Below are 27,401 nucleotides of genomic sequence, written 5' to 3' on the forward strand. Positions count from 1 at the left end.
AGAGGTAGTGTCATACAATAGTATCATATGCATGATACTACTATATGATACTCCTCACTCTGGCCAGCCTAAGGTGTTGGTTGATGACATGTCGTATTTTACCAACAATCTAACCAACAAACTGTTGAAGATGTCCTTAATAATTACATTGCAAACCAACTTTTCTTTTCGTTAATCGTGATCATTAATACGTCACATGCATGTAAGGAAGGAATGAGAAAAAAAAGCTAAATATCATTATGACTACCTGCATGCAAATATTGAATAAATTGCTACTAGTATGAAAAAACACCATTAATTTTTACTTTGATTATTGTTAACGGTCTCATATAGAAGCAAATTGTCTTTTCTATAAGGCTGGTTGTAATGGGTAGTATCATATACTAGTATCATGCATATGATACTAGTGTATGGTACCACATCCGTAATGCACGGTATCATATACTAATATCATATGATAGTTCATTTATTGTCATGCAAGACACATAGTAGCACATCATTTAATATGATACGGTATCATAATATGATACTCAACCCTCTCTTTCTTCATTTACTTCTATGCCACCTCATTAAAATTGCTTAGTTGACATGTATGATAGTACCTACGATACTCCCGTTACGGGCAGCCTAATGGCCTTAGAGCAAGTACAATAGAGCTGAGTCAGTTGGCTATAAGGAATAAACTAATATATTTTTGTTTAGTTAGAGGAAAGAGAAGATGAGAGAGAAGGTAAGCGGGCTCTAGCACGTGCTCCTAGGCATTTTGTGAGTATGAAAGGTGAGTTATATAATAAAAAAGTACTCCCTTCGTTCCTAAATATAAGACCTTTTTGAGATTGCACTATAAACTACATGCGGATATATATATAACATATTTTAGAGTGTACATTCACTCATTTTGCTCCGTATGTAGTCTCTTAGTGAAATTTTTAAAAGGTCTTATATTTTAAAACGGAGGAAGTAGTACACATTTACAATGAACTATTGTATATGTTAGCTATAAGATGGGCTATAGATGACATGACAATGACTTGTAATCAGCAACTGGCTATAATATTGTACTTGCTCTTATACAAGTAAATGGAGGGAGTACTTGTGCACACGGGTACAAGGATGGGCATGGATCAGGAGTGGTGTCGTGAAAATCGCTGATGAAAATTCAATACGCGGCCGAGTATTCCCCATTGCCGGCTTGACTTGGGTGAGTAAACAGATGTCATCACGCATTACCTAGAGCATCCGGGGAAAACAACTGATCGCCCACGCATCTGCTGTGCCCGGTGCTCCGCGCGACTTGAATGCTCATCTGGACAACAGTTGACTGAGAATTAAAACGGGAGGTTCCCCAAGGTCGCAACCCTGCTCCTCTGCTCACGTAATTACTACACCGTATTCCTCAAGCATCATTCAGTTCACCTACTTTTTTTTACTTTTGTGAACCGGCATCAGCTCGTGTCGCGACTTTGCCGATAATTTCCCGTTGGCACCATTCACACACATGAGACTCCAGCCATTTCATTTTAAACCCTGAATTCGTAGAGACCCGTCAAAACGAACATTAAAGTCGAAATTCCGATCGATTGCACTCTGAACTATGCAATCCCGGACTAAATTGAACCCTGACGTCGTTTGGCAAACAAGGATTGCCAAAAGATAACCGGGATTGATGCCATTTGTACTATTTCTTGTTGGATCAGCCCACTTTCATTTTCTTTTTCTTTAAAATGTGCAGTTTTTTTCTTGTTTAAAATTGCAAAAAAAACACCCGTGGCGACCTGAACCTGAAACCTGTAAGTACGTACACGCGTCACTGTACGTATGAATTAAAAAAATAATTGAAAAAAAATCACGCCTTAAATAAGAAAATGGACAAAAGAAATAAGAAAAGAAACAAATTAAAAAAAATCACGCCTTAAAAAAATGAATTGAAAAAAAATCTTGCCTTGAAAAAGCGAATTGAACAAAACTTCACGCCTTTCAAAAACGATTTGAAAAAGTTCACGCCTTACATGTACTTAAATTTTTCAATACATTGTATACATTTTTTAAAAGTTCCAGACATTATTTTGAAATATGTGAACATTTCTCAAATGCAACTTACATTTTTTTCTTGTTACTGTTTATTTTCTCTTATACTCCCTCCGTTCCTAAATGTAAGTCTTTTAAGCGATTTCATTAGGGGACTACATACGAAACAAAATGAGTGAATCTACACTCTAAAGTATGTCCATATACATCCGTACGTAGTCTTCTAGTAGAATCTTTAAAAAGACTTATATTATGGAACAGAGGGAGTATTATAAATGTTTTATTATGTGTTGCCAAATTATTTCGAAATTTAAACTCACGGATTTTCGAAACATGTGAAGTCCGCTGGTTATTTTATACGTAGGAAGCACCTCAAATAAAAATGAAAAAATAATTCTTTATACAGTACGGATCAAATGTGGCGTATTGTGCAGCGCGTGCACACGCTATCAAGGTTAAAATTGATCCAGTTGCTTGTTGTATTTGCACGCATCAGTTTATCTGAATTAATTAGCTTTGCTCGTATGTCGTGTGTTTCGATGGAACCAAGTTTACTTACATGCAGTCCCGTACAGCTGAAAAGTACTCGACCAAGTCAGTGCGTACAGGACCTGTGCCAACAATGCATTTTTTTTATATTTTTTAACGAAATAATACTGAAGTGAGCCGGTTCAGCGGGGAAAGGATGTGTGCCCTTTGAAAAAAAGAAAAAAAAAACGGGCCGGCCCACCAGACGAACCCCGCTTGACACAGTGTCATGGTTCGATTTAGACCGGGATTGCATAGTTCAGGATGCAATTGACCGGGATTTGGAATTTGGGGTTCATTTCGTTCGACCAATACAAGTTTAAGGTTTAAATTGGACTTTTTTCGAGATGATAATCCGTTGTGAACCGGCATGTGGCCGCTCGCTTGTCAGCGGCACTTGGATGAGAGAAGGCCGCCAACACGCTCCCAGTTTACCTAACACTGAAGGATAGCAGCTAGTAACACGTCTCATCGAGTGTCTAGTTAATTAAAGGCAAAAACAGGCGAAGAACAGTACAAAGTACAAACTGGAAGGACCTGACCTGGAGCCCTGCGGATGGACGACGCGATCAACACGGCAGACGAACGCACGACCGGAACAACCACCACCGCCGGTCCGGTCCACTGCCGGAGCCGAGCCACGGCGCGTAGCTCACGTGCGATCCGCTCCCAGATCACGGTCGTGGGAGCTGGTGTCGGATGTACCTTTCCTTCGTGTACAAGTTATTGCTGGGCCCGCCCATCCAGCGGCTGCTCGCTGCTGCGGGTTCGTGTAATCATGCTGGTTCTGCTCCTACTATACTCTCCTTTTTTTTTTGGCGGGTGATAATCTTTTTCTTGGAAACTTTCAGTCTATTGATTATCAACCACAGCAGTACACCGTACACTAAAGATTATAAAAATTACATCCAGATCTATAGACCATCTAACGACGAGCACAAGCATTGAAGCGAGCTGAAGGTGTGCCGCTGTCATCACTCCTTCCTCAACAAAGCCGGGCAAAACTTGCTGTAGCAGATAGTCGAAAAGTCGTTGTGCTAAGGTCTCGTAAGACTAACGTACCAGAACAGCAACTGTCGTCGATGAAGATAAGCTTAGATCGAAAGTATCCAACCTAAAGACACACCGACGTAAACGTTCGAAGACTGGATCCGAGTGGATTCATCAATGACAACAACTGGTTTACCAAAGACAACAACCAACCGGATCCTACGAGATTTACCGAAAACACACCTTCATACGCCCCAAATGATACTAGATGCACCATTGGAACGGAGGCTAAACGAGAAGATCATCATTTCATCTTCAAAAAATCACCGCCGTCAGATTTTCCTAAACATCATGTATACCATAACAAAAAACAAAAGGCATAAAAACGAAAGCCTTCCACTAGCGGGATTCACCGCGTTTCTATGATCCTAACGCCATAAGAAACGAGGCCTAGCCGCCTGCTGTGTTAGCTGGGAGGTCCCATTTTTCACACTTTTTGTTAACAATAATGGGAAGCTTAAGTAACTTTCGAGGGTCTTGTACTTGTACCAAATACACCTTCCGACATTTCCTTAATTTATATAATCCACATTTTAGTGTCAACGGAATATCGTCTGCATTTTTTTTTAGGAAAGCTTATTTTTCTTTTGAGATGGCATAAATTGGTGTTCTCTTAATTGCGCATCAAATGGTGTTTATGATCAAGTATTTTTTTTGAGCAACTGGTGTTTATTATGATAAAGTGATTAGTCACTGGCTCGTTCCGATTGGCGCTCTTGTGTCGCCGCCAACACGGGCCCAGCTCCTAACCTCGCTTCCTTAACGGGCCTAAGCCCAAACCCGGAGCTGAAAAGTAAGCTGGATGGCCGGCTAGCTAGCTACTCCTCCAGCCAGCCGCAACCCGTGAACCGGCCGCGTCTCCTTCTCCCGTGCCCTTCCCCTTCTCTTCGTCAGTTCATCCATCCCATCCCATCCCATCCGCCTCCCCCTCTCCCTCCCCGGATCTCGTCACGCATCGCCGCTGATCCATCCCACCCCCCTCCCGGCAGCCATTTCCCCGGCCGCCTCTCAATTAGATCTGCGCTGATCCCCGCCCACATTGCGCGCCGCCGTTCACTCCGATCTCTCCCCCCCCTCTCCAACCAGTCTCCGCTTCGCTGTCCCACTATCGTTGACCGATTCCGCTCGCATTTTTATTCGGAGGGCTTTCTTCGGATGCGGTGTTGATGAAGTAAGCCCTCGCAATGGCCGAGGACGCCCGCGAGATGCGCGATTCCTCGCCGCCGCCTCCGGAGCAGGGCCCGTCCGTTCCGCTCGCCGACGCGGCGCCGACGAGCCCGGGAACGAGCGCGGCCACGCCAGCTTCGTCGCCGGCGCCTCGGGAGCAGGGCTCCGCGGAGCAGCTCGCGCCGCTGCCGTTCACCGACGAGGTGGGCGTCGAGGAGGCGGCGTCGAGTCAGGAGACGAGCGCGGGCACGTCAGCGCCGCTGCCGACGCCCCGACAGCAGGGCTCCGTGGCGGAGCAGTTCGCGCAGGTTTCGCTCACGGATGAGGTGGTCGCGGAGGAGGGGGTGTCGAGTCAGGAGACGAGCACGGGCACGCCGGGGCCTCCCTCTGCGCTTCAGGAGCAGGGCTCCGTGCAGCAGTTCGCCGCGGTTTCGCTCAGCGAGGAGGTGGGTGTTGAGAAGGGGACGCCAAGTCCGAAGATGAGCACGGGCACGCCCACGATGCCGCCGGAGACTTCGCCACCGCTGAGGAGTCGGCATCGGCCTCCCGGAGTGCCAGCTGCCGCGCCGCAGGAGGTGGTGCAGGCCGTGGATGCGGCGGTCATGGGCGATCGTGGAGGCCGGGTGGACTGCCTCCTCGAGATGGTCTCTGAGGGGCAGGGCGAGCTACCGCACTACGTCGTCGATGTTCTGCTCGGAACCATGGGCGGCGTGGATGACCTCGACGAGGTTAGGGACACCACTGGCACTGGTACTTCCCCGAGCATCATGTCCAACTCGCGCGCCGCCATCACTGCCGCTGAGCTCCTGCCTCACCTCCCCTGCAGCGACGAGCCATCACCACGCACTCGTATGGCTATTGGCCTGCACGCCGCGCTAGGGGCCTGCACCCGCAACCGTGCCATGTGCTCTTCCTCAGGCCTCCTATCCGTGCTCCTTGAGTCTGCAGAGAAGCTGTTCGTTGGAACAGGCCAGAGTAGCACTAGTAGCTGGGACGGGACACCACTGCTTCAGTGCATTCAGCTCTTGGGTGGCCACTCGCTTAGTGTGAAGGACCTCCATTCCTGGCTTGGCTTGGTTAAGAAGGCGCTCGGGACGAGCTGGGCCACACCACTGATCCTGGCACTTGAGAAAGCTATGGGCAGTGAGGAAGCAAGAGGTCCTGCCGCGACGTTTGAGTTTGATGGGGAGAGCTCTGGTCTGCTTGGTCCTGGCGATAGCAGGTGGCCCTTCTCGAGTGGCTATGGATTTGCTACTTGGATTTATATTGAATCATTCTCTGACACACTTAGCACAGCAACAGCCGCTGCTGCAATTGCCGCGGCTGCAGCAGCAACATCTGGAAAATCATCAGCAATGTCAGCAGCTGCAGCGGCCAGTGCCCTTGCAGGAGAAGGTACAACACACATGCCACGGCTTTTCAGCTTTCTCTCTTCGGATAACCAGGGTGTGGAGGCTTACTTCCATGGCCAATTCTTGGTGGTGGAGAGCGGGGGTGGGAAGGGCAAGAAGGCTTCTCTGCACTTCACTTATGCGTTCAAGCCTCAGCGCTGGTACTTTGTTGGGCTAGAGCACACAAACAAGCATGGTTTGCTTGGGAAGGGAGACAGTGAATTGAGATTGTATGTGGATGGTAGTCTGCATGAGAGCCGTGCTTTTGATTTCCCGCGCATATCGAAACCACTGGCATTTTGCTGCATTGGGACGAATCCACCACCAACTATTGCAGGCTTGCAAAGGCGTCGACGGCAATGCCCATTATTTGCCGAAATGGGCCCCATCTACATCTTCCGGGAGCCAATAGGGCCAGACAGAATGAGTCGGCTGGCACTCCGGGGAGGAGATATACTTCCTACTTTTGGAAATGGTGCAGGTTTTCCATGGAAGGCAACGAATGACCATATTAAGAACATGACAGAAGAGAGTTTTGCACTGAACCATGAGATTGGGGGCTGCTTGCACCTTCTTTATCACCCTAGTCTTCTCAGTGGCCGTTTTTGTCCAGATGCTTCCCCTTCTGGTTCATCAGGTTCTTTTTATTTCTTCTTTTTACATTAATGTTACTATGATCGTTTTCCTTTAAAAGCAGTACATTCTATGTTCATGGAGAATGATTTTATTTACCCAAGTGAATAGCTATGCAGGTAGAGAAACACTTTGTAACTCAGAAACTGAGCTTAATTTTTGCCAAATCTCAGTTATATTTTTAGGCTTTCGGATCAAGATCCAACTATTCTCATTTTACCTCAACCCCATTTACAATGTAAAGACTAAATTTGAAGTTAAGTTTGATTAAAATTGCACATTTTCAACACTGCATTTTTTGGTTAAGTGATGTGCAACTTTAGATGACTGAGATTTACAGAAGTTACAGTCAACTGAGAATCAGCTGAAACATAATTTTTTTCTTGGGCAAAACATATTATTACGTGTTTAAGCCATATAAAGAGGTGACGTTAATCATCCGCACGAGGGATAGTTACTATTTGAACCCATGAATTTTTGATAGGTCTTTCTCTGGACCTTTTTGAAGGAAAAAAATTCTATAGGGGAGGCCCTTTTAAATGTCCAATCGTGGTCCAGCAACTTTCTCATTCTGGCCCTATAATAAATTCCTTTTGAAAGTTTTGTACGATCACAAATTGTAGCCTAAAAATTGTAGGATCCAAAATAGTCCTTTTTTTTGAGGGAAAGCCATTCGGTGTATTTTATTGATTCTCAAACACAGTTACATCGTTTATGAGCTTAGCAAATAAAAAGCTAGGAGGATCATCGTCCCAAATACAACCGATATGATCACTAAAACTATGCCTAGCTAGCTCATGAGCAACCTCATTGGCCTCCCGATTACAATGTTCAAAGGTGATCTCTCTAAAACCAGTTGCAAGAATTCTACAATCATCAAATATAGCTGTAGATGAGGTGGCCTTGTTGAAGTGTATATATGGATTGCCTAGCCCTTTCCATCAGTTCAGACTTTTGGTTGCGTTGGCTAGTTCATGAAGCTTAACAGTCCTTTCCCGCAAGACAACATAAGATGCATCATACTGGAAAAAATGAGAGAAAAGATTAGAGAATTGCCATCAGCAAGGCATTCACTGTACATTGAAACCACTATTTCACTCACTGGTCAGTTCTTTAATCTAATTTTGTTTTCTCCATATGATCCAAAAAAGGGATCAGGTTCCACTATCAACTGATAACAGAACAAAACAAGAGAAAAACATCCATGTGCAAACTTCAAAGCTATTCAAACAAGTTCAAAGAGGCCTAAATAACTGTGGCCACTGCCGCATGCACCTTTGGCAGTAAGGGGGGGGGGGGGAGTATAAATCGACAAGCTACAAAAGGACACATGAACAGCACATTGTCTTGAGCCATCTAAATATTTGCTACCAGTAGTTGAGAAATCACTGAGGCAGGATCACGTTGTCTCGAGTCATGTATACCGTTTTCAGTGTGCGAAGCTATTTGATAATCCTTCTCCACTATATTGTACTCCCTCCACCCCAAAGTAAGTGTCTCAACTTTAATATACTTTAGTACAACTTTATACTAAAGTTGTACCAAAGTTGAGACACTTATTTTGGGACAGAGGGAGTATTTGTCATTGGCTCATTGCTTTTATGGTATCTGTATCAGATTGTCAAGCTTTTGTTGTAGGAATGTTGCTGGGACATTTGAATATTGAATTTTTCAGTTACTTCTGAATGGGCTGAGCATGTTCTGTTATGCATGTGATTTTATTGATTCTCTTTTCTGTTAAATTGCAGGAACTCATCGAAGGCCTGCAGAGGTTCTTGGATTGGTTCATGTTTCACCTCGTGTGCGGCCTGCGGAATCTTTGTGGGCCTTAGCTTATGGGGGTCCAATGGCTTTACTTCCATTGACTGTGAGCAGTGTGCAGATGGATACTCTTGAGCCTGCACTTGGTGAATTGTCATTGTCACTTGCCACTGCTTCCCTTTCTTCTCCAATCTTAAGGATTATTTCCCTGGCTATTCAACATCCTGGCAATAATGAAGAATTATGCCGTACATATGCACCTGAGCTTTTGTCACGCGTTTTACATTATCTGTTGCAAGCATCTTCAGAGCTGGGAAGTGGAGAAGAAGAGGGAGTGACTAATGAGGAGCTAGTCGCTGCAATTGTATCTTTGTGCCAATCTCAAAGAAATAATCATGAGCTTAAAGTGCAGCTTTTCAGGACTTTGCTGTTGGACTTGAAGATGTGGAGTTCATGCAACTACGGTTTACAGAAGAAGCTTCTGTCCTCACTTGCAGACATGGTATTTACTGAGTCTATTTGCATGCGAGATGCAAATGCATTGCAAATGCTTCTTGATGGCTGCAGAAGGTGTTACTGGGCTATTCGGGAACCAGATTCAATCGATAACTTACCACTTACTGGAACAAAGAGATCTTTGGGTGAAGTGAATGCTCTGATTGATGAGCTTTTGGTTGTTATTGAACTTCTGCTAGGAGCAGTATCTTCCACAGCTGCTTCGGACGATGTCTGCTCTTTGATTGGATTTATTGTTGACTGCCCACAACCTAATCAGGTGAATGGCACCTACCATTACTAGGCATCTACCATTGCAAGTGCATTTACTGTATGCTCTTAAAGATTGCATGTGGTTGCACAATATTTTTCTTTTACGCTATTGTTATGTACTACCTCCTTCCCAAAATGTAGGTCCTCTTAGCATTTTTCCCATCCACATATTTTAAAGTTTGATCATCTATAAGAGAAAAAAATACCAGCATCCAAAACATCAAGTTGATATTACTTATTCTATAATGAATTATAATTTCATGATGTATATTTATTTGTTTTGGACTAGAGGACGTATGATCTTATGGAAGTGTAACAAAGTATGTGTAAGATCGCCTAATGTGGCTAGCTTCATTGATAATCCAGTATGAAGCTGTTTCTTATGATCTTAAGAAATGTACTCGTTGGCAGGTAGCAAGGTTGCTTCACCTCATCTATAGGCTGATTGTGCAGCCTAACATTTCTAGAGCCAACATGTTTGCTCACTCATTCATATGTAGTGGTGGTGTGGAAGCACTTCTTGTTCTTCTACAGCGAGAAGCTAAAGCTGGCAATAACCATATTTTGGACAATAGTGCAAATTTAAGTGAATGTGATGTACTGAGTAATGAGGGTTCCGACGCAAAAGCTACAACCGGTGAAGGATATTGCCAGGATGATGAAAGTCAGTTAGCTGAACAGCACGAATCCATTGTTCATGACGACACTGAACAAGAAGCTGCAAAAACAAATGGTGCTTCTTTTAAGACGTTGGGAGCAAAAATAGGAAGGAAGATTTCCAACTCTGAAAATCAGCTCGTAAAGAATTTGGGTGGCATCAACTTCTCAATTACCGCTGATAACGTCCGGAATAATGTATACAATGTTGACAAAGGTGACGGAATCGTTGTTGGAATCATTCGCATTCTTGGTGCTCTAGTTGCATCAGGACACCTAAAATTTGCATCAAGTTCTTCAAATCCAAATTTACCCGATGGTCTTCTGACGACAGTTCATGACGAAGGAAATACTATGTCAGAAGACAGAGTATCACTGTTACTTTTTGCATTACAGAAAGCATTCCAAGCAGCCCCAAGGAGGCTTATGACCGCAAATGTCTATATGGCTTTAATTTCTGCTGCGGTATGGTGATTACAACTTCAGTTGCCCTTATTTACGCAAACGTTGAGCAGCCCCCCCCCCCCCCCCCCCCCCCCCCACCCCCACCACACACACACACACACACACACACACACACACACACAGAGAGACCTAATTCTGTTAGGAAGCAGAGTCTGTGTTTACAGTCGGAAGTTTCTAGCTTTAATGTTGTTGTCTTAAATGCAGATTAATGTTTCTTCAGCTGATGAAAATCTGAACCTATATGATTGTGGCCACCGTTTTGAACACATTCAACTTTTGCTAGTGCTGCTCCGCACGCTTCCGTATGCATCAAGGTCATTCCAAGCTCGTGCTATACAGGTGCGTATTGTTATTGTGCATGGTTCCAGTTGTCGTGTTGAACCTACTTTGTCTGTTTTGCTTTGTGCTACTTCTGAACATTTCCCTAACCTTAACAGAAACTAGCTACCCAAAGGCAAGGGAAAACTTGCCCACTGAGGAGAGTCGATTGGTTCTATCATGTGGGCAAGGCCATTGCTAAGGCTAGAATTATATCATGTTGTGTCCACCAAATAGTTCCAAATAAATGGTGCATACTCTTAGCAACATCTTTACCTTTGTGTTAAGCAGACCCTCGTAATTCTGAATTTGTCTTATGCTTTTAACTTTTCAAGACAAAATAACCAAGCACCTAGCTTTGCTAACCTTTCTTTCCTTAGCTATTGCTTATGTGAGTTAGTTGTTCCTCGCCTTGGAAAGCAAGGTGGCATGGGATCCAGTCATGCCCTCAGGTTTTGGAGTTGCAACTTTGGTATTTTTCAGCTTCATTTACATTACACAAACCATTCTCAGTCAAACCACATGCACATGTGACTCAGATCTGAATGCCTATGCTATGCGTCTCCATGAGATCCATACTTAGCAGTGGTCAAGGTCATCAGTAAAAGTCAGCGAATAACTCAAAAGAGCAATCTATGGATATCTGTTTTATTTGTGTAGTGTAGGTGCACTGATATGATGTCATGTCGTCAAATACCTGCACGTCTGCAACTCCACATACTTACATTTTTATGATTTGCGTTCATTTTGTTTGCTCTATTCTATTGTTGCCTTTCTATTTTGTAACCTTGTTTGCCAGCTTACCTGCTTATTTTCTTAGGGTCTCAAAATTTCCTTCTGTATTATTTCAGGATATTCTGTTTTTGGCTTGCAGTCATCCTGAGAATAGAACCACAATGACCACAATTGCAGAATGGCCAGAATGGATTTTAGAGGTTTTGATTTATAATCATGAGGTAAGTATCACAAGCTTTTGATATCATTTCGTGTCCTAATTAGAATCATATAGAATGCACTAGTTTCATCAACTACATTTTGTACTGTGCTCTACCCATGGCTCTAATTCAGATGTGTACAATTATAGAAGGGTAGTAAGAAATATGTCGATGGTGTAAGCATTGGTGAGATTGAAGACCTTGTACATAATTTCCTGATTATCATGTTGGAGCATTCAATGCGACAAAAAGATGGGTGGAGGGTAAGATAACTTCTTTTCCAGATCAATTTACTGAGAAATCCTTTTGCTTTTGGGCTGTGCAACCTTCTTTCTGGGTTAAGTTGGTTGATTGTATTACCACCGGCTCCGCCTTGTATCTTGAAAGATTTTGCTATTACTGTGACAACATAGGAGGTGGAGGCTACAATTCATTGTGCAGAGTGGCTTTCAATGGTTGGAGGATCTAGCACTGGAGAACAACGGTTGAGGTACTCTCTCTCTCTCTCTCAACACCCCCCCCCTCTCTGTTTGCATGCATATGTGTACGTCGGTTAGCTGAACTACAATCAACCCTGTTCTTCTTAGGCGCGAACAGTCATTACCAATTTTCAAAAGGAGATTATTAGGCGACCTACTTGATTTCTCTGCCAGGGAGCTTCAAGTTCAGGTAAATGCCCTTTTCTTGACAAGATTTTCTTGCATTCTTATGCATATGTCCAAACCGTTGTTTATTACATTCTTTGCTGTTACTACTTGCTTTAGTTGTTTTTTCTTTGTCATGTGATGTAGTTTGTTTGGTCCTGGTCTATTTTAACTTTTATAAGCCCTCTTTGTATCACCCGAAAGAATAGAAAAAAACACAGTAATGGCAGGAGCAGAAAAAGTGCCTTGGTACTGTTGGAGTGGATATCAAATTCTTACGTAATTGGGGGCACATGAAAACAATTTGTAGAAATTTGATAGCATTTTCTTCTGGTTTAAATGTTTTTAATAGGAAAAGTTTCTAGGTATTGGAATCTGAAATGCAAAGAGGGCCTTAATTTTAAAAAACATTATGGGAATAGTGAGTGTAAATCTAGACAGATTATGGGATACCCTTCAGATTGAATTAGTAGAACACCACAATTGATAGCTTGGCATTTCCACAACCCCCTTTGAACAAGAAAGCGACACTTTGCACCTAGATGTAGCACCACAATGCCAAGAACATTGTACTGTTATTTATGATGTCACCGGGAATGCATATATCCAACTCCCATTTGTTTTTTCTTTTGAACTTGAACATTAATAACTACCATGCTACTAATGTTACCTTGGACTTGAACAATATCCAACTCCATTTTTACTTTATACTTTTATCTCTATCCGTAATGTGCCATCCTTTTGCTTGTCCCTACAACAGACTGAAGTAATTGCAGCGGCTGCTGCTGGTGTTGCTGCCGAGGGCTTGTCTCCTGAAGAAGCGAAAGTGCAAGCAGAAAATGCTGCTCATCTCTCAGTAGCACTAGCGGAAAATGCAATAGTTATCCTCATGCTTGTAGAAGATCATCTGAGGACACAAGGCCAACATTTTTGTGTGTCCCGTGTACTTAATAGTGTTTTATCTTCCACCTCCATTGCTTCGTCTGCTCCCAGTCGGTCAAATTCATTGAGCAGAGCTGGTAGTGAGCATATAGATGCTGGACTCTCAAGGCGGTCGTCTTTGTCCAGTGATGCTGGTGGCCTTCCACTAGATGTAAGAAGTGCAGACTGCAGATAATTATATTCGAGTCAGTTATTATCATTATTCTGATCAAACGGATATTTATTTCTAAAGGGATTAAAATCTGACTACTTCTACATTTAGCTTTATACGCAATATGGCCATCTTGAATAGATATGATTCCTTCAAGATGATGTGTCATGTTGGTAAATCATGATATTAACCTGGATTTATAATTTAGATTGATTTCATACTTTACCCATTTTCCTGGAATCCTGGCATATCATTTACTAGCCTTGTATAGTATTACCTCTGTCCCAATTTACTTGTCTTAGATTTGTCTAGATACGGATGTATCCAACACTCAAACGTGTCTACATACATCCGTATCTAGACAAATCTAAGACAAGTAATTCCGGATGGAGGGAGTAGCTATCAAACTCCTCATGGCTAGATATGTAGCAAAAGTTTTTTTCCAACCTAGTCACCTTGTCCTGCATTTGCATTTAATACCGCAGCAATTTATTGCACCGGGAATGCTATGATATTTCTCGTAACAGGTATTAATCATGTTTGATATACTGCAAATTGCATGTAGAACAGAGTGTAAGATTTTTGTTTAACAGCTTAGAGATAGTAAGACACATTCCACTTTAATAGAGAGGGATTCTTTAAGAAAGTTTCTTGTAGTCTGTCTGTCTATTAGTGTGCACAAGCACGCACACGTGGCAGCATGAAATACCTGTGAAGTTGATAAGTACTATTGGAAATTCTGTTCCTTATTTAAGATTTACCATCAGTTTTGGTATTTTTCTGGTTACCTAACGAACCTGCATGTAATCCAGGCATCCAGCGTTCCTTTATGGCTTATGTATAATTTTAGATATTGCAGACAGATCGGCAGATAGTTTTTTAAATTTATTCATATGAATGCTGCATTTATTCTTGATTTTATGTGACCAAAGCAGGTGCTTACTTCTATGGCTGATGCAAATGGACAAATTTCTGCTGCCGTGATGGAGCGCCTTACAGCAGCAGCAGCAGCTGAGCCATATGAATCTGTCAAGCATGCCTTTGTGTCTTATGGGAGCTGCATTGCAGATCTTGCAGAAAGCTGGAAATACAGAAGCCGCTTATGGTACGGTGTAGGCGTTCCATCCAAATCTGATTTATTTGGTGGTGGTGGAAGTGATTCAGAATCTTGGAGATCTGCTTTAGAGAAGGATTCAAATGGGAATTGGGTTGAGCTTCCACTTGTGAAGAAATCACTCGAAGTGCTGCAGGCACTCTTGTTAGATGATTCTGGACTTGGCGGTGGTCTTGGTATTGGAGGGGGGTCTGGCCCTGGTATGGGGGTTATGGCTGCACTTTATCAGTTGCTAGACAGTGATCAGCCATTTCTTTGCATGCTCAGAATGACTCTTGTTTCGATGAGGGAGGATGACAATGGTGAAGGTGATGCTCTTTTGAAGAACACTAGTATAAAGGACGTCATATCAGAAGGAAGCCTGGGGCCATTTGATGGCAACAGTCACTCATCTACAAGGAAACCCCGGCCTGCACTTCTTTGGAGGTACGTACTATGCACCATCAAGTATCAACTATCAAAATGGAATTTGTACTTTCTCAACTGCAGGAAGAAAAGATTTACAACCTATACTTTCCCATTGAACTACCAGAATCCATTTCGAGAGGAAAAACGTAAACAAAACTCAAAGTTCAGTTGATACTTTTTAACTGAAAACTTTAGGAGAAAATCCATTTAGCATAGCAGAGTCCTGTGCTAATAATCTCTGATAGGAGCTGAACATTTGTATACAAAATGCATTGGAATAGTCTTTCATGTTGAAAGAAATCTTCTTCATACTGTTTTGCCATTATGTAATAATATCCAGAACTTTGATGGAAGAACAGTTAGTTGCCTTAATATATTACATAGGTGGTCAGCCTGTCTATTCTGTGCTACTATTATGTTAATTTTGATTTCACTGAAACTCTTATAATTGTACAGTGTGCTTGGCCCAATTCTGAACATGCCAATTACCGAGTCGAAGAGGCAGAGGGTGTTGGTTGCTTCCTCCATTCTCTATTCAGAGGTTAGTTTGTAACTTTGCCTTGCATTCTGCACTCAAGCATGCCATGCCATAATAGTCAACTTCATTCCATGCTCTATTCTTTGCCTACTATTCTAGTTCTGAAGAATAACCTGTCTGTGCGAATTTGTAAAGCTACTGTGATTTATTAATCATTGTGTGATAACTTGGTACATAAATGGCATGTTCATCATGTTACACTTTCTGTAGTGTTCATCACGTTACACTTTCTGTAGTGTTCTATTTATTAGAGATAGTAATCTGGACAGTAAAAATATCATATATGTTCATGCTATCTTTGCTCGTGATGCAGGTATGGCATGCTATTGGTAGGGACAGGAGCCCCCTAAGGAAACAGTACATTGAACTGATTCTACCACCATTTATAGCCATCCTAAGGAGGTGGCGTCCACTTTTGGCTGGTGTTCATGAGCTAACTTCTTATGATGGACGGAATCCACTCATTGCTGATGATCGTGCTCTGGCAGCAGATGCACTACCCATCGAGGTACTAACTGGTTCTTTGTTAGCCAACCATAGTTCCGTCAGTGAAGTTACATGGTGTTAATGCTGAATTCTGCATCAGTGGCATACTGCATCCTCTCTCTTTAAACTGGGAAAGAGCAAGTCCACAAAATATCTTGTTATTTTGCTTACCTTAGTCCATAAACGGAAGGTTAATTGGGTCCAATCACCCATAGACTCACCATAAGCTGATAATCTTAAAATAATCTAACATGATTTATCTAGCTTCCCCTAATCTGGTAATATGATTCACACCTGTTTACCTATTGTCTGCTTGACTATTCCCACCTTATGTATTTGGCAATTGGTTAGTATTTTCGTTGTGGACACTTTGATATCTAACCTGAGCTCATGTGACTAAATATTCAAATGTGCTTCGAGCCATTTATCATATGCTCATAATTTGTCACAAACTTTGATGAAAAAAATGCTGTTGTGTCTTGGCTAGTTTAAAGCTAACTATCTGATGTCACCAGGCTGCTCTTTCAATGATATCGCCTGGCTGGGCTGCTGCTTTTGCCTCACCACCAGTTGCAATGGCATTAGCCATGATGGCTGCTGGTGCCTCCGGAACCGAAACAGTAACACCTCGAAGGAATACCTTGAGTAGGCATGACACTTCTTTGCCAGAGCGTAAAGCAGCAGCAAGATTACAGACCTTCTCAAGTTTCCAGAAGCCTGTTGAAACAAATCACAACAAGCCTGGGTCCACCCCAAAGGACAAAGCAGGAGTTAAAGCTGCGGCATTAGCTGCTACACGTGACCTTGAGCGGACTGCTAAGATTGGTTCAGGAAGGGGTCTTAGTGCTGTAGCAATGGCAACATCAGGACAGAGGAGAAGTGCAAGTGATATCGATCGTGCAAAGAGGTGGAATACATCTGAAGCTATGAGTGCTGCTTGGATGGAGTGCCTGCAATCAGCTGATTCTAAGCCTGTTTCAGGAAGAGAATTTTCAACTCTTTCATACAAATATGTTGCAATTCTTGTTTCTGGTTTTGCCTTTGCACGAAACTTACAGCGAGTTGAGGTAAATCCACTTGGAGCATTTTCATTTCCGATGCCTAGAATTTACCATACATCCTATAAACTTCTGATCATGCAGATGGAGAGGCAAACACAAGTTGATGTGCTGAATCGGCATCGTGCATCAACTGGAGTTCGAGCATGGCGGCATCTTCTTCACTGCCTGACAGAGATGGGAAGATTATATGGACCTTTTGAAGAACCCATGTGTACTCCTGATCGGGTATGTACTCGAGACACACTGTTGACTGGTACATCTAGGAATAGTTGAGTTCTTTTCATGTAACAATCTTCACATTTGCATGAAAAGAAGAACTGTGCCAAAAGAATGAAAAAGGCTCTCCAGGACAAATCCTGATATATCTTTTCACTCCTGCATTTTGCAGATTTTCTGGAAATTAGATTTTACTGAAAGTTCTTCAAGAATGAGAAGATTTATGAAAAGGAACTATAAGGGATCTGAGCATTTGGGTGCAGCTGCTGATTATGATGATCGGAAGCTTCTTAGTGCTGCTGTGCAATCAAATGAACGCAACCCCAAGGGTGCAGATTCTTCATTAACAGACACTATTCCATCAACTGCGCCGGTAGTAATTGCTGAGGCCATGTCAGTGGATGACAGAAATGAGGACATTGAGCAGTTAGAATCTGACACTACTCACAACAGTGCTGATCAACTTCAGTCCTCATCAGCAGACCAACAATCCATGAAAAGATCAGTAGATTCAAGAAGTTCTGGCATTTCTGCCGATCGCAATTTGGTTCGATCCACAGTTGTTGCACCTGGATATGTGCCAACTGAAGCTGATGAGAGAATTATAGTTGAACTTCCATCATTGATGGTGCGACCATTGAAAGTTGTGCGTGGAACCTTCCAAGTAAGCACTGAGAAAAGTTAATTCTTGCCAGTTATGATGTTCTAGTGTCATGAACAGTCCTGAAAATGCGAAGCGAGCTTTTATGTTTTTAGTGTTTAACTTATCTTGTAGGCATCTTTAATCTAATGCGTTCTTATCAAGAAGTCTGAATTTGAAATTTTAGGTTCCGTTCTCTTAAGATTGACCAGTTTACAATTTAGCTACAGTATATCACATACGTTGCAGTTATTACCAATAAAGGTTCCACTAACTTAACACAATATTTTGCCATAGTGTTTTATTTCAGTAGTTCAACTGTTTCTCAAAAGTACCGTACCATTTCAGTTGAAGTTGTGCAATAATATGGCGAGTTTCTTCTTTCTTTGTGATGTAGCATTGGATTCCTTAGCAGGCTACAAACTGTTGGCACTTCTGTATGGATGGATGCTTGAGAATTTGAGAAAGCTTCATGCTACCTCATTATTAATAGTGACTAAAATTGCTTCCTACTTCTGACTTATGCATTCTCTAGTGTAATCATCTATGATCTATCCCATGTAATGATATATGTTGTGTTAATATTCCATTGTTTGAATCATGCACTCCTTATGTGTTCTAGTAAATGTGTACATGAAAACAAATCTGTAAAAATATTTTATGGTAAGCATACATGCAAACATATGCACAAAAATATGGTGTCAATATCAGTAGGGGTGTACCCAATCTGCTTTATGCTTAACTACATAACTTTTTCATATGAAGCTATGATGATGGAATCACAAGGATTTGTATGATGGAATTATTCTCTTTTTTATTCATCCCACTTAAGCTGTTAACTGATATCATTCACTCCTGTAATTTCGTTCCCAGGTAACATCAAAGAGGATTAACTTTATAATTGATGAGCATGCAAGTGACAGTAATGTGGATGATCATGCATCCACTAGTAGCCAATGTTATCAGCAAGATAAAGATCGGAGCTGGTTGATCTCTTCTCTACATCAGATATATAGCAGGCGGTAAATTTTATATTCTGATCTGGTTTTAAGTTAGAAGTTGATTCTTACATACTCCTACGATGCATATATCCTGTTCTGCTGGAACAAAAGGTGTCTCTATGCTTTTGGAGTGAATAACTGTTCAGCAGCATCGATGAATCACCACATAATATAGTTTACCTTTTGTTTTCCATTTACTCATTTGGTGATTTCAATGACTTGTTGCAGGTACTTGTTACGACGAAGTGCTTTGGAATTATTTATGGTAGACAGGTCAAATTTCTTTTTTGATTTCGGGGTATGACCTTTATGACACTCTACTATAGTGGTTTAGGTTCATGCATGACACAGATTAATAACTTTCTTACACTTTTCTGTCTGAATTTCTTATACTTTATCTAGGATATGGAAGCACGAAAAAATGCTTATCGGGCGATTATTCACACCAAACCACCTAATTTGAATGACATTTTTCTAGCTACCCAGGTTAGTGCAATGTGTTTTTCTCCTAATCTCCAGTGTTGTCAATATGCAATGATGATCAGCAGTAATATATAATATTTTATTCAGAGAGCCGAGCAAATCCTTAAAAGAACTCAGTTGATGGAGCGCTGGGCTAACTGGGAGGTACACAAACACTAAATATGTTACTACTTTTGCATTCTTGTTGTTGTTTCAAGATCTAAGTACGTCTAGTTTCTTCAGATTAGCAATTTTGAGTACTTGATGGAACTGAACACTCTTTCTGGGCGCAGTTATAACGACATAACTCAGGTCAGTTTGATGCACATAATGTTTGTCTGGCCTAAATGTCTAATAAGGTAACCTATCATTCAACTAATCTTATATGCTTGTGCAGTATCCTGTTTTCCCCTGGATAATAGCTGATTACCAGTCTAAAGTTTTGAATCTGGATGATCCTTCTGCATACCGTGATCTTTCAAAGGTTGATCTCCTGCTATTATTGCTTCTATCTTTTCACTAATTGTTTAAACTGCTAACCATAGTGGATATTATTTGATGCAGCCTATTGGAGCACTAAACCCAGCACGACTAAAAAAGTTCCAAGAACGGTACTCGACGTTTGAGGATCCAATCATCCCCAAGTTCCATTATGGTTCACATTACTCCAGTGCCGGCACGGTATAATCTTCTTTGTATAATCTTCTTTGTATAGCTGAACCAAATGTTTATCTGTAATGTCAGCTAGGTACTATCTCTCACTGAAGAATTTTCGATCGTATCGTACTCTCTGGGTCTCTGTACTTCTCAATAACTTTTAGCTTGATTAATTCGTAATGCGTAGACTAAAAGATGATATCTTAATTACCGTAGAAGAGCCTACATGTTATGCTTGTACATGGCTTTTCCTACATTGGTGAAAACTCTGCATGTGAACCGTATTAGTAATAAGATACAGCTGTTGATAGGTTCACCCTTCTGAATAATTTTGGCTGGCTACCGGTTTACTTTTGCTGATGCTATTCATTTGGTTAGGAGACATAACATCCAATATTTAATTACCGTTGGCCTACAGTTCTATTCTGTACCCCAAGTGCATTTTTTGGTGCAAAACCATTTGATTTTTTTGTACTGATAACTTATATTCATTGCAGGTCTTGTATTACCTTTTCAGGATGGAGCCCTTTACCACACTATCTATACAATTGCAAGGTGGCAAATTTGACCATGCTGATCGCATGTTTTCTGACCTTTCTGGCACATGGGATAGTGTTCTGGATGACATGAGTGACGTAAAAGAGCTAGTAAGTTGTTGTCTCCAGTATGTTTTCCTGGATGTTGATTGGGTGGTACCAACGTCCGTTCAAGGTTTGCTGCAACTTTATTATATCATGATATTTATGTAGGTGCCAGAGATGTTTTACCTCCCTGAGGTATTTACCAATATAAATTCTATTGACTTCGGGACAACTCAACTTGGAGGAAAGCTAGGTAAATGCATTTTCCCCCGTGTAAAAGTATATATCAGAATACATGATTGCAGAAAAATGTAATACTGAACAGCATTGCAGATTCTGTAGAGTTGCCTCCTTGGGCCGAGAACCCTGTTGATTTTGTCCACAAACACCGGAAGGCTCTTGAGAGTGAGCATGTCTCGACTCATTTGCATCACTGGATTGATCTAATATTCGGGTACACTATTTTATTTTATTTTACTACTTTTGCAACCTATTTCTTCATGGGATGTTGTGTGCTTGAGCGCACACTCGGATATAACCACCATAATATATGCATTTTTGTAAGTAGGATGACCATGCTTATATGGCCAATCTAGTAGGTTTAGACGTTTAGTCCATGTGACCCATAACTCTTCTGTATCTTTCTTTCTAATGTACTGAGATGCAAAGCTTCCATATGATGATCGTTTTTTTTTTCTTTTTTCGAGAAAATGCAAAAAGCCTTTGCGTTTCATTGCATTGAAAAGGGAGGGGGAGAACATCCTCCTAAGAGGCCAGTACATCAGTGTTACAAGCGGATCAATGGACGTCCCAGGAGGAAGGCAGGGTCTAGCTCGACTAAGGAAGGGGTTACATGGTCGAATACACACGCATTTCTATGCTTCCAGATCATCCAAGGGACCAGGAGCGCTACGGAGGCCAACGCTTTGCGGAGCAGTGGAGGCGTAGCATCACGAGCCCGCAGCCACCAGTCGTGGAGTGTGGCGTCCTGGTCGGGCACCGGCGACGGGAGACGCAGCCAGGACATGATGCCGTGCCAGGTCTGTCTCGCGAATGGGCATGCGAGCAGCAGGTGATGCATGGATTCTGGCTCTTGATCACATAAGAGGCACCGAGGGTGGTGAGTGAGGCCATGGCGGGCGAGGCGCTCCGCAGTCCAACAGCGGTCCTGGCTGGCTAGCCAGTGGAAGAATCTGACCTTCGGCGGGGCCCAGCCCTTCCATATCAGCTTCTAGGGGCGACTAGTGATAGATCCGTGGAAGGTGGCCTGATAGCAAGATCTAGCTGAGTAGCTGCCGTTGGCTGTCCATTTCCAGATCAGCTGGTCTGGCTCGTGGGAGAGGGTGACGCGGGACACCAGCATCCAGAGTTGGAGGTACTGCCCAATCTCCTGGAGGCCAAGGGTGCCGCGGATGTCCCGCGCCCAAGCATTGCCGTGAACGCCCGCCGCCACCGTCCGGGAATTCCTGTGACTCTTGGGGACGCACATGTACAGCGCGGGCGCATGCTCGCGGATGGAGAGGCCGAGCAGCCATCGGTCCTCCCAGAAGAGCGTTGTGGTTCCATCTCCGAGCTGCATGGTGGTGGAGGCGTGGAAGAGGCCGTGCTCCTCGGGGGTGAACTGCATGTCCAGGCCATGCCAAGCGCGACCAGAGTCCGTCCGCGAGAGCCATAGCCATCTGAGCCGAAGGGCTAGCCCCGTGCGCTCGAGGTCACGGACTCCCAAGCCACCAAACTCGATCGGACGGCATACCCGGCGCCAGTTCACGTGGCAGTGCCCTCCGTGAGCTGCCTGGCGTCCTGCCCAAAGGAAGCCTCGCTGAATCTTCTCGAGCTGCTTCAGTGTTTTTTTTGGGGGGGGCGAGGGCGAGCATTTGGTGCGTGGGAATGGCGCTTAGCACCGATTTGACGAGCGCCAGTCGCCCAGCTTTGTTCATGAGCCACGCCTTCCACGACGGGAGGCGGCCTGCCACCCTGTCGACGAGTGGTTGCATCTGGGCAGCGGAGAGGCGGCGTGTAGAGAGGGGGATGCCCAGGTATGAGATGGGCAGGTCCGCCGTCTGGCAACCCAGGGTCTCCAGCACTGTGGCGATCGTCTCGTCCCCATGCAGTGCCGTGGCGGAGCTCTTTCCGTAGTTTACGTGTAAGCCTGAGGCGGCACCAAAGACTCCCAGGATGCCCTTCACTGCCCTGACCTCACTAGTCGTGGCGTGACAGAACAGCATCACATCATCGGCGTATAGTGAGATGGCCGGCACCTCTCGACGGGGGTGGAGGCTCCGGAGGATGCCGGTCTGGAGCGCTCGTTGCATGAGGCGATTGAGGGTGTCGACAGCCAGGACGAATAGCTGCGGAGACGTCGAGTCACCTTGGCGCAGCCCGCGGCGGTGCCATATCGGTGGGCTAGGCACTCCGTTGAGAAGGACCCGGGTGCTGGCCGAGGAGAGCAGAATGGCCAGCCACTCCCGGAACCTTGCTCCGAACCCATATTGGCGCAGGGTCTCGAAGAGGAAGGGCCAAGATATGGAGTCAAAAGCCCGGGTGAGGTCGAGCTTGAGCATGATTCTCGGAGCTCCCAATTGGTGCAGCAACCTTAGAGATTGCCGGACTAGGACGAAGTTGTCGTGGAGGGTGCGCCCGGTAATGAATGCATTCTGATATCGGCTCACCAGGGAGTCCAGCTTCGGGGCTAAGCGCAAGGATAGCACCTTCGCGAAGAGTTTCGCCACGATATGTATCAAGCAGATCGGCCGATAGTCATTCAGCCTGTGGGCGTCGGCGCGCTTCGGCAGCAATGATCGTCCCTTTGATGGTTTGACCTTTCTTTCAAGCATTACCTTTTTGTCACCATTAGTATGTTATCTCTTTTCCCATCAATATAACCTAACCTAATAAATCCATGCCCCTTTTTATATCGAAATCAAGCACTTCTGATGCTTAAAAAAATACAAAATTCTCTGGATGGAGCATCCTGTTTTTCGTTTGGAAAAAGATTTATGTAATGTAGCAAGATGAAGGATATGGATTCTCAGTATTTGGAACAGCCTTTGTGTTTTTGTGCTTATATTTTGTGTCTGAGATCCATGAATGAGGTAGGACACCTGGTTACTTGCTTTATGAATCTCCTACACAATGTCTATGCACCGCCGTTTTGTCACAGAGACTTCCTTCTGCAGATATAAACAGAGGGGTAAAGATGCAGTAATGGCCAACAATGTGTTCTTCTACATCACATATGAGGGAACTGTTGATATCGACAAAATTGCAGATCCGGTAATTATTATGCATTTGATTTAGTGTACATTGGTTTTGGACCAGTTTCATTTGGCTGCTGATATTTTACTGAAAATGCTGAAGGTGCAACGGCGAGCCATGCAAGATCAAATAGCCTATTTTGGACAAACACCATCTCAATTGCTGACTGTCCCTCACATGAAGAGAAAGTCATTGACAGATGTCTTACAACTACAGGTACTTTATATTAGCTGATGCATAGATTTCAAGTGTTTTTTTATTTAACCACAATTAGTTGTGTTGGGTTTGTGTAGCTAACTGATTTTTGCCTTTTCCCATGCTGGAATTGGGAAGGCATTGCCATGCGAAGAACTAATATAAAAAAATAATAATCTAGCTATAGTTCTTCATTACAGAAGTCTAGGGTATGGTTCTTTGAATCTAATGTATCTCCATTTTATTTGTCATGCCTCTTGATAGACGAACACTACATCCTTGCAAAATAAATTAAGGACAGTAAAATACCTAATAAAATCGACAACCACTCTTAATAGCTCTTACTGCCTTTTTTGTTTTTGTATGACCTGACCCTCATGATTTACTATGCAGACCATATTCCGGAATCCAAGTGAACTTAAATCTTATGTACTGCCTAATCCAGAACGCTGCAATGTCCCAGCAAGTACCATGCTTGTATCAAATGATTCTATTGTAGTTGTAGATATGAATGTGCCCGCGGCGCATATTGCACTTCACCAGTGGCAACCAAATACTCCAGACGGCCAAGGGGCACCTTTCCTTTTTCATCATGGTAGAAATGCTGCAAGTTCAACAAGTGGTGCATTCATGCGTATGTTCAAAGGATCCACTAGTTCTGGAGAAGATTATGAGTTCCCAAGAGCTATAGCATTTGCTGCTTCTGCAATCCGTAGTTCAGCTATAGTTGCTGTCACCTTTGACAAAGACATCATCACTGGTGATTATTTTTCTCACTGTTTGTACTTTAGGTTTATTATCTTCATACTAACACTACCTTTTGAAGAAACCTCAAATTTAGAATCACCCACAGAAGATACAAAAGAGAAGGCCTTCAGGATTGACACTGACTTTATTTGTTTTCATGCCTTAAAATTGACTTACTTTCTATCTTCTGTAGAGTGGGTTTGAAGCTGAATCTCTAGTGTAAATGTAGCATACTGCTTCCTCTATCTAAATATTTTTTAAGATTTTTTGGTAGGTTTTAAACCAAAGTACACACCTGTAATAATGCCATTCCAGAATTTTGTTTCTTATTATCAGTTCTGCTATGATACTTAAGTCGCTTCTGTTATTTTCTGGTCTTTCGATGCTGCTGCTAATGCCATCTCTAATACCATTTTGTCTAACAATAGGTGGGCATGCAGACTGTTCGGTGAAGTTGATCTCCCCAGATGGAGCAAAGACAATTGAAAGTGCTTCTGGGCATCTTGCTCCAGTGACCTGCCTTGCACTTTCCCCTGATAGCAACTACCTTGTGACGGGGTCTCGAGATACTACAGTTATACTCTGGAGGATTCATCAGGCAGGCTTTATACATAAGAAAAATCCTCCTGAACCTCCACCTGCAACACCAAGGACACCACGCAGCCCTCTTCCTACTAGTCCTAGTAGCATGAGCAACCTTTTAGAAACCAGGAAATGTCGAATCGAAGGTCCTATGCATGTGTTAAGAGGACACCTTGGAGAAGTAATTAGCTGTGCAGTTAGTCCAGACTTGGGACTTGTTGTATCCTCGTCAAACATGTCTGGTGTGGTGCTACATTCTTTGCGGACTGGTCGGCTGATAAGGAAGATTCATGTAGCGGAGGCGCATTTTGTATCCTTGTCTTCCCAGGGTATCATTTTGGTTTGGAGTGAATCGAAGAAAAGATTATCTAGCTTCACAGTCAATGGAGTCCCTATTGCCACCTCAGTTCTATCACCCTTTTCTGGGGGAGTTAGTTGCATTGAGATTTCTATGGATGGCCATTTTGCCCTCATCGGAACTTGTTCATCCAGCCATTACAAGTGCGAGGACAATACTGAGCCTGGGAAACAAAGTCGCAAGGCTGATATATCTGAGCAAACTGAAATCGGGCAATCTGTTCATGTGCCTTCGATCTGCTTCGTTGATCTGCATAAACTTAAGGTTAATAAACAAAGCAAATTTAAAACAAAAGTCTGATGTACCTTGTTTATCGTTTGGTGGGAGTCTTACCAGAAATGTTTTCCTGTTAGGTATTTCATACACTGGAGCTGGGAAAGGGCCAGGACATCACAGCAATTGCATTAAACAAAGAGAACACTAATCTTCTAGTTTCTACTGCTGATAAGGGTCTAATGGTGTTCACTGATCCTGCTGTGAGTATACTACATATATCATTATAAATTTTGCATCAGCAATCCAATTTTACCACCTCCTTATATGCGAGCACTTAACCTAATTAGAATGTTGCTAGTTGCATGGAAGTTTGACTTGTGCAATTTTGAACCTTCATTCTAACTGAGTTGGTAATGTTGCAGTTGAGCTTGAAGGTAGTGGATCAGATGCTACGCCTTGGCTGGGAAGGGGACGGACTTCTTCAGTCATGAGAAAGCCATCGATGTTAAGTCATTACTTGCTTATAGATTGGTGGCGCCCATTCGATAGCATAGGTAGGAGCAGGGTACTGAAGCAAAGGCGTGGAATATGCCATCTGTACAAAACGAAAAAGCAATAGGCATTGTGAGTTAGGCTAGGTCGTATACTGTATCCAACAGGTCGTATAGTCAGATAAAGAGGGAACGAGTAGACTTGCTGGGCAACAGCATGATCCTATTGTTGCATCAGCGCTGCCTTGTAAATTCTGTCATTTTGTAGAGTGCATGAGTAGTTGTATACAATTCTGTCATTGCGAGTCTCTGCTTGTAGGGTGATCATCTTTTTGTTCATGATTTTGATTTCGAGTTTTGTCCGTTGCTAGGAACCATTAAAGAAAGTATCTAAGGATGTTGGACCAACTTTTGTTTTTTCATCATTGAACGATCTGCAGGTGGACTGGTGGAGTCCCTTTCTTGCCTTTTTTCCCTACTAGTACAAATGCCCGGCGAAAACATGGATATTTTATTATTTTTAATAAAAATCTACATTTTGATAAGAACTGGAACACTTTTTAAACATGTCACGTTTTTATGAAAAGTGAAACATTTCTTCGTAAAAGAACATTTTTTGAACAGATGTTTCTTAAAAAAATACTTTTGGGAATTTTATTTTATTTTAGAAATTACAAACAGACTTTTTTGAAACAAAAATAGTTTGAACATACATATGTAAAACTATGAACATTTTAAAACTTTTTTTGTAGATAGTTGGTTGCTTTCTTTATAAGAGTTTTTATTTAAAGGTCGGTTATCAAAATCCTCTACGATGACTAATTGAGCATTGTCATCCATTTTGTGCAATTACAATAAAAAGCTAAACCTTCAGCCTTTAGTTTGTTCGAACAATATTTCTGACTTTATATTGCACAAGAAGGAATAGATTGGGAATCATGCCCAAAGTGTTGTA

At 42.8% G+C, this 27,401-nt stretch overlaps 1 protein-coding gene across 2 annotated transcripts; it reads left to right on the forward strand.

Annotated features, from left to right (window-relative positions):
- Positions 1-4,914: 4,914 nt before the first annotated feature.
- LOC123427548 (BEACH domain-containing protein C2) lies at positions 4,915-26,854 on the forward strand. Of its 2 annotated transcripts, none has more exons than XM_045111624.1 (31): positions 4,915-6,801; positions 8,546-9,333; positions 9,738-10,448; positions 10,653-10,787; positions 11,618-11,722; positions 11,851-11,964; positions 12,115-12,191; positions 12,289-12,370; positions 13,106-13,438; positions 14,371-14,978; positions 15,417-15,501; positions 15,812-16,006; positions 16,500-17,051; positions 17,127-17,270; positions 17,434-17,925; positions 18,775-18,923; positions 19,131-19,200; positions 19,305-19,388; positions 19,473-19,529; positions 19,608-19,676; positions 19,762-19,848; positions 19,929-20,045; positions 20,519-20,668; positions 20,771-20,855; positions 20,936-21,056; positions 23,779-23,875; positions 23,960-24,073; positions 24,446-24,812; positions 25,228-26,003; positions 26,093-26,215; positions 26,378-26,854. In XM_045111624.1, exons 1-31 carry the CDS (start codon positions 5,253-5,255, stop codon positions 26,444-26,446), a joined length of 8,505 nt encoding a protein of 2,834 aa, XP_044967559.1. In that variant the 5' UTR covers positions 4,915-5,252; the 3' UTR covers positions 26,447-26,854. The 2 variants fall into 2 exon arrangements, with proteins under 2 accessions (XP_044967559.1, XP_044967560.1); XM_045111625.1 differs by having other exon boundaries at positions 14,374-14,978.
- The last annotated feature ends 547 nt before the right edge of the window (positions 26,855-27,401 follow it).

This window comes from Hordeum vulgare, chromosome 2H, assembly GCF_904849725.1.
Source record: "Hordeum vulgare subsp. vulgare chromosome 2H, MorexV3_pseudomolecules_assembly, whole genome shotgun sequence".
NCBI lineage: Eukaryota > Viridiplantae > Streptophyta > Magnoliopsida > Poales > Poaceae > Hordeum > Hordeum vulgare.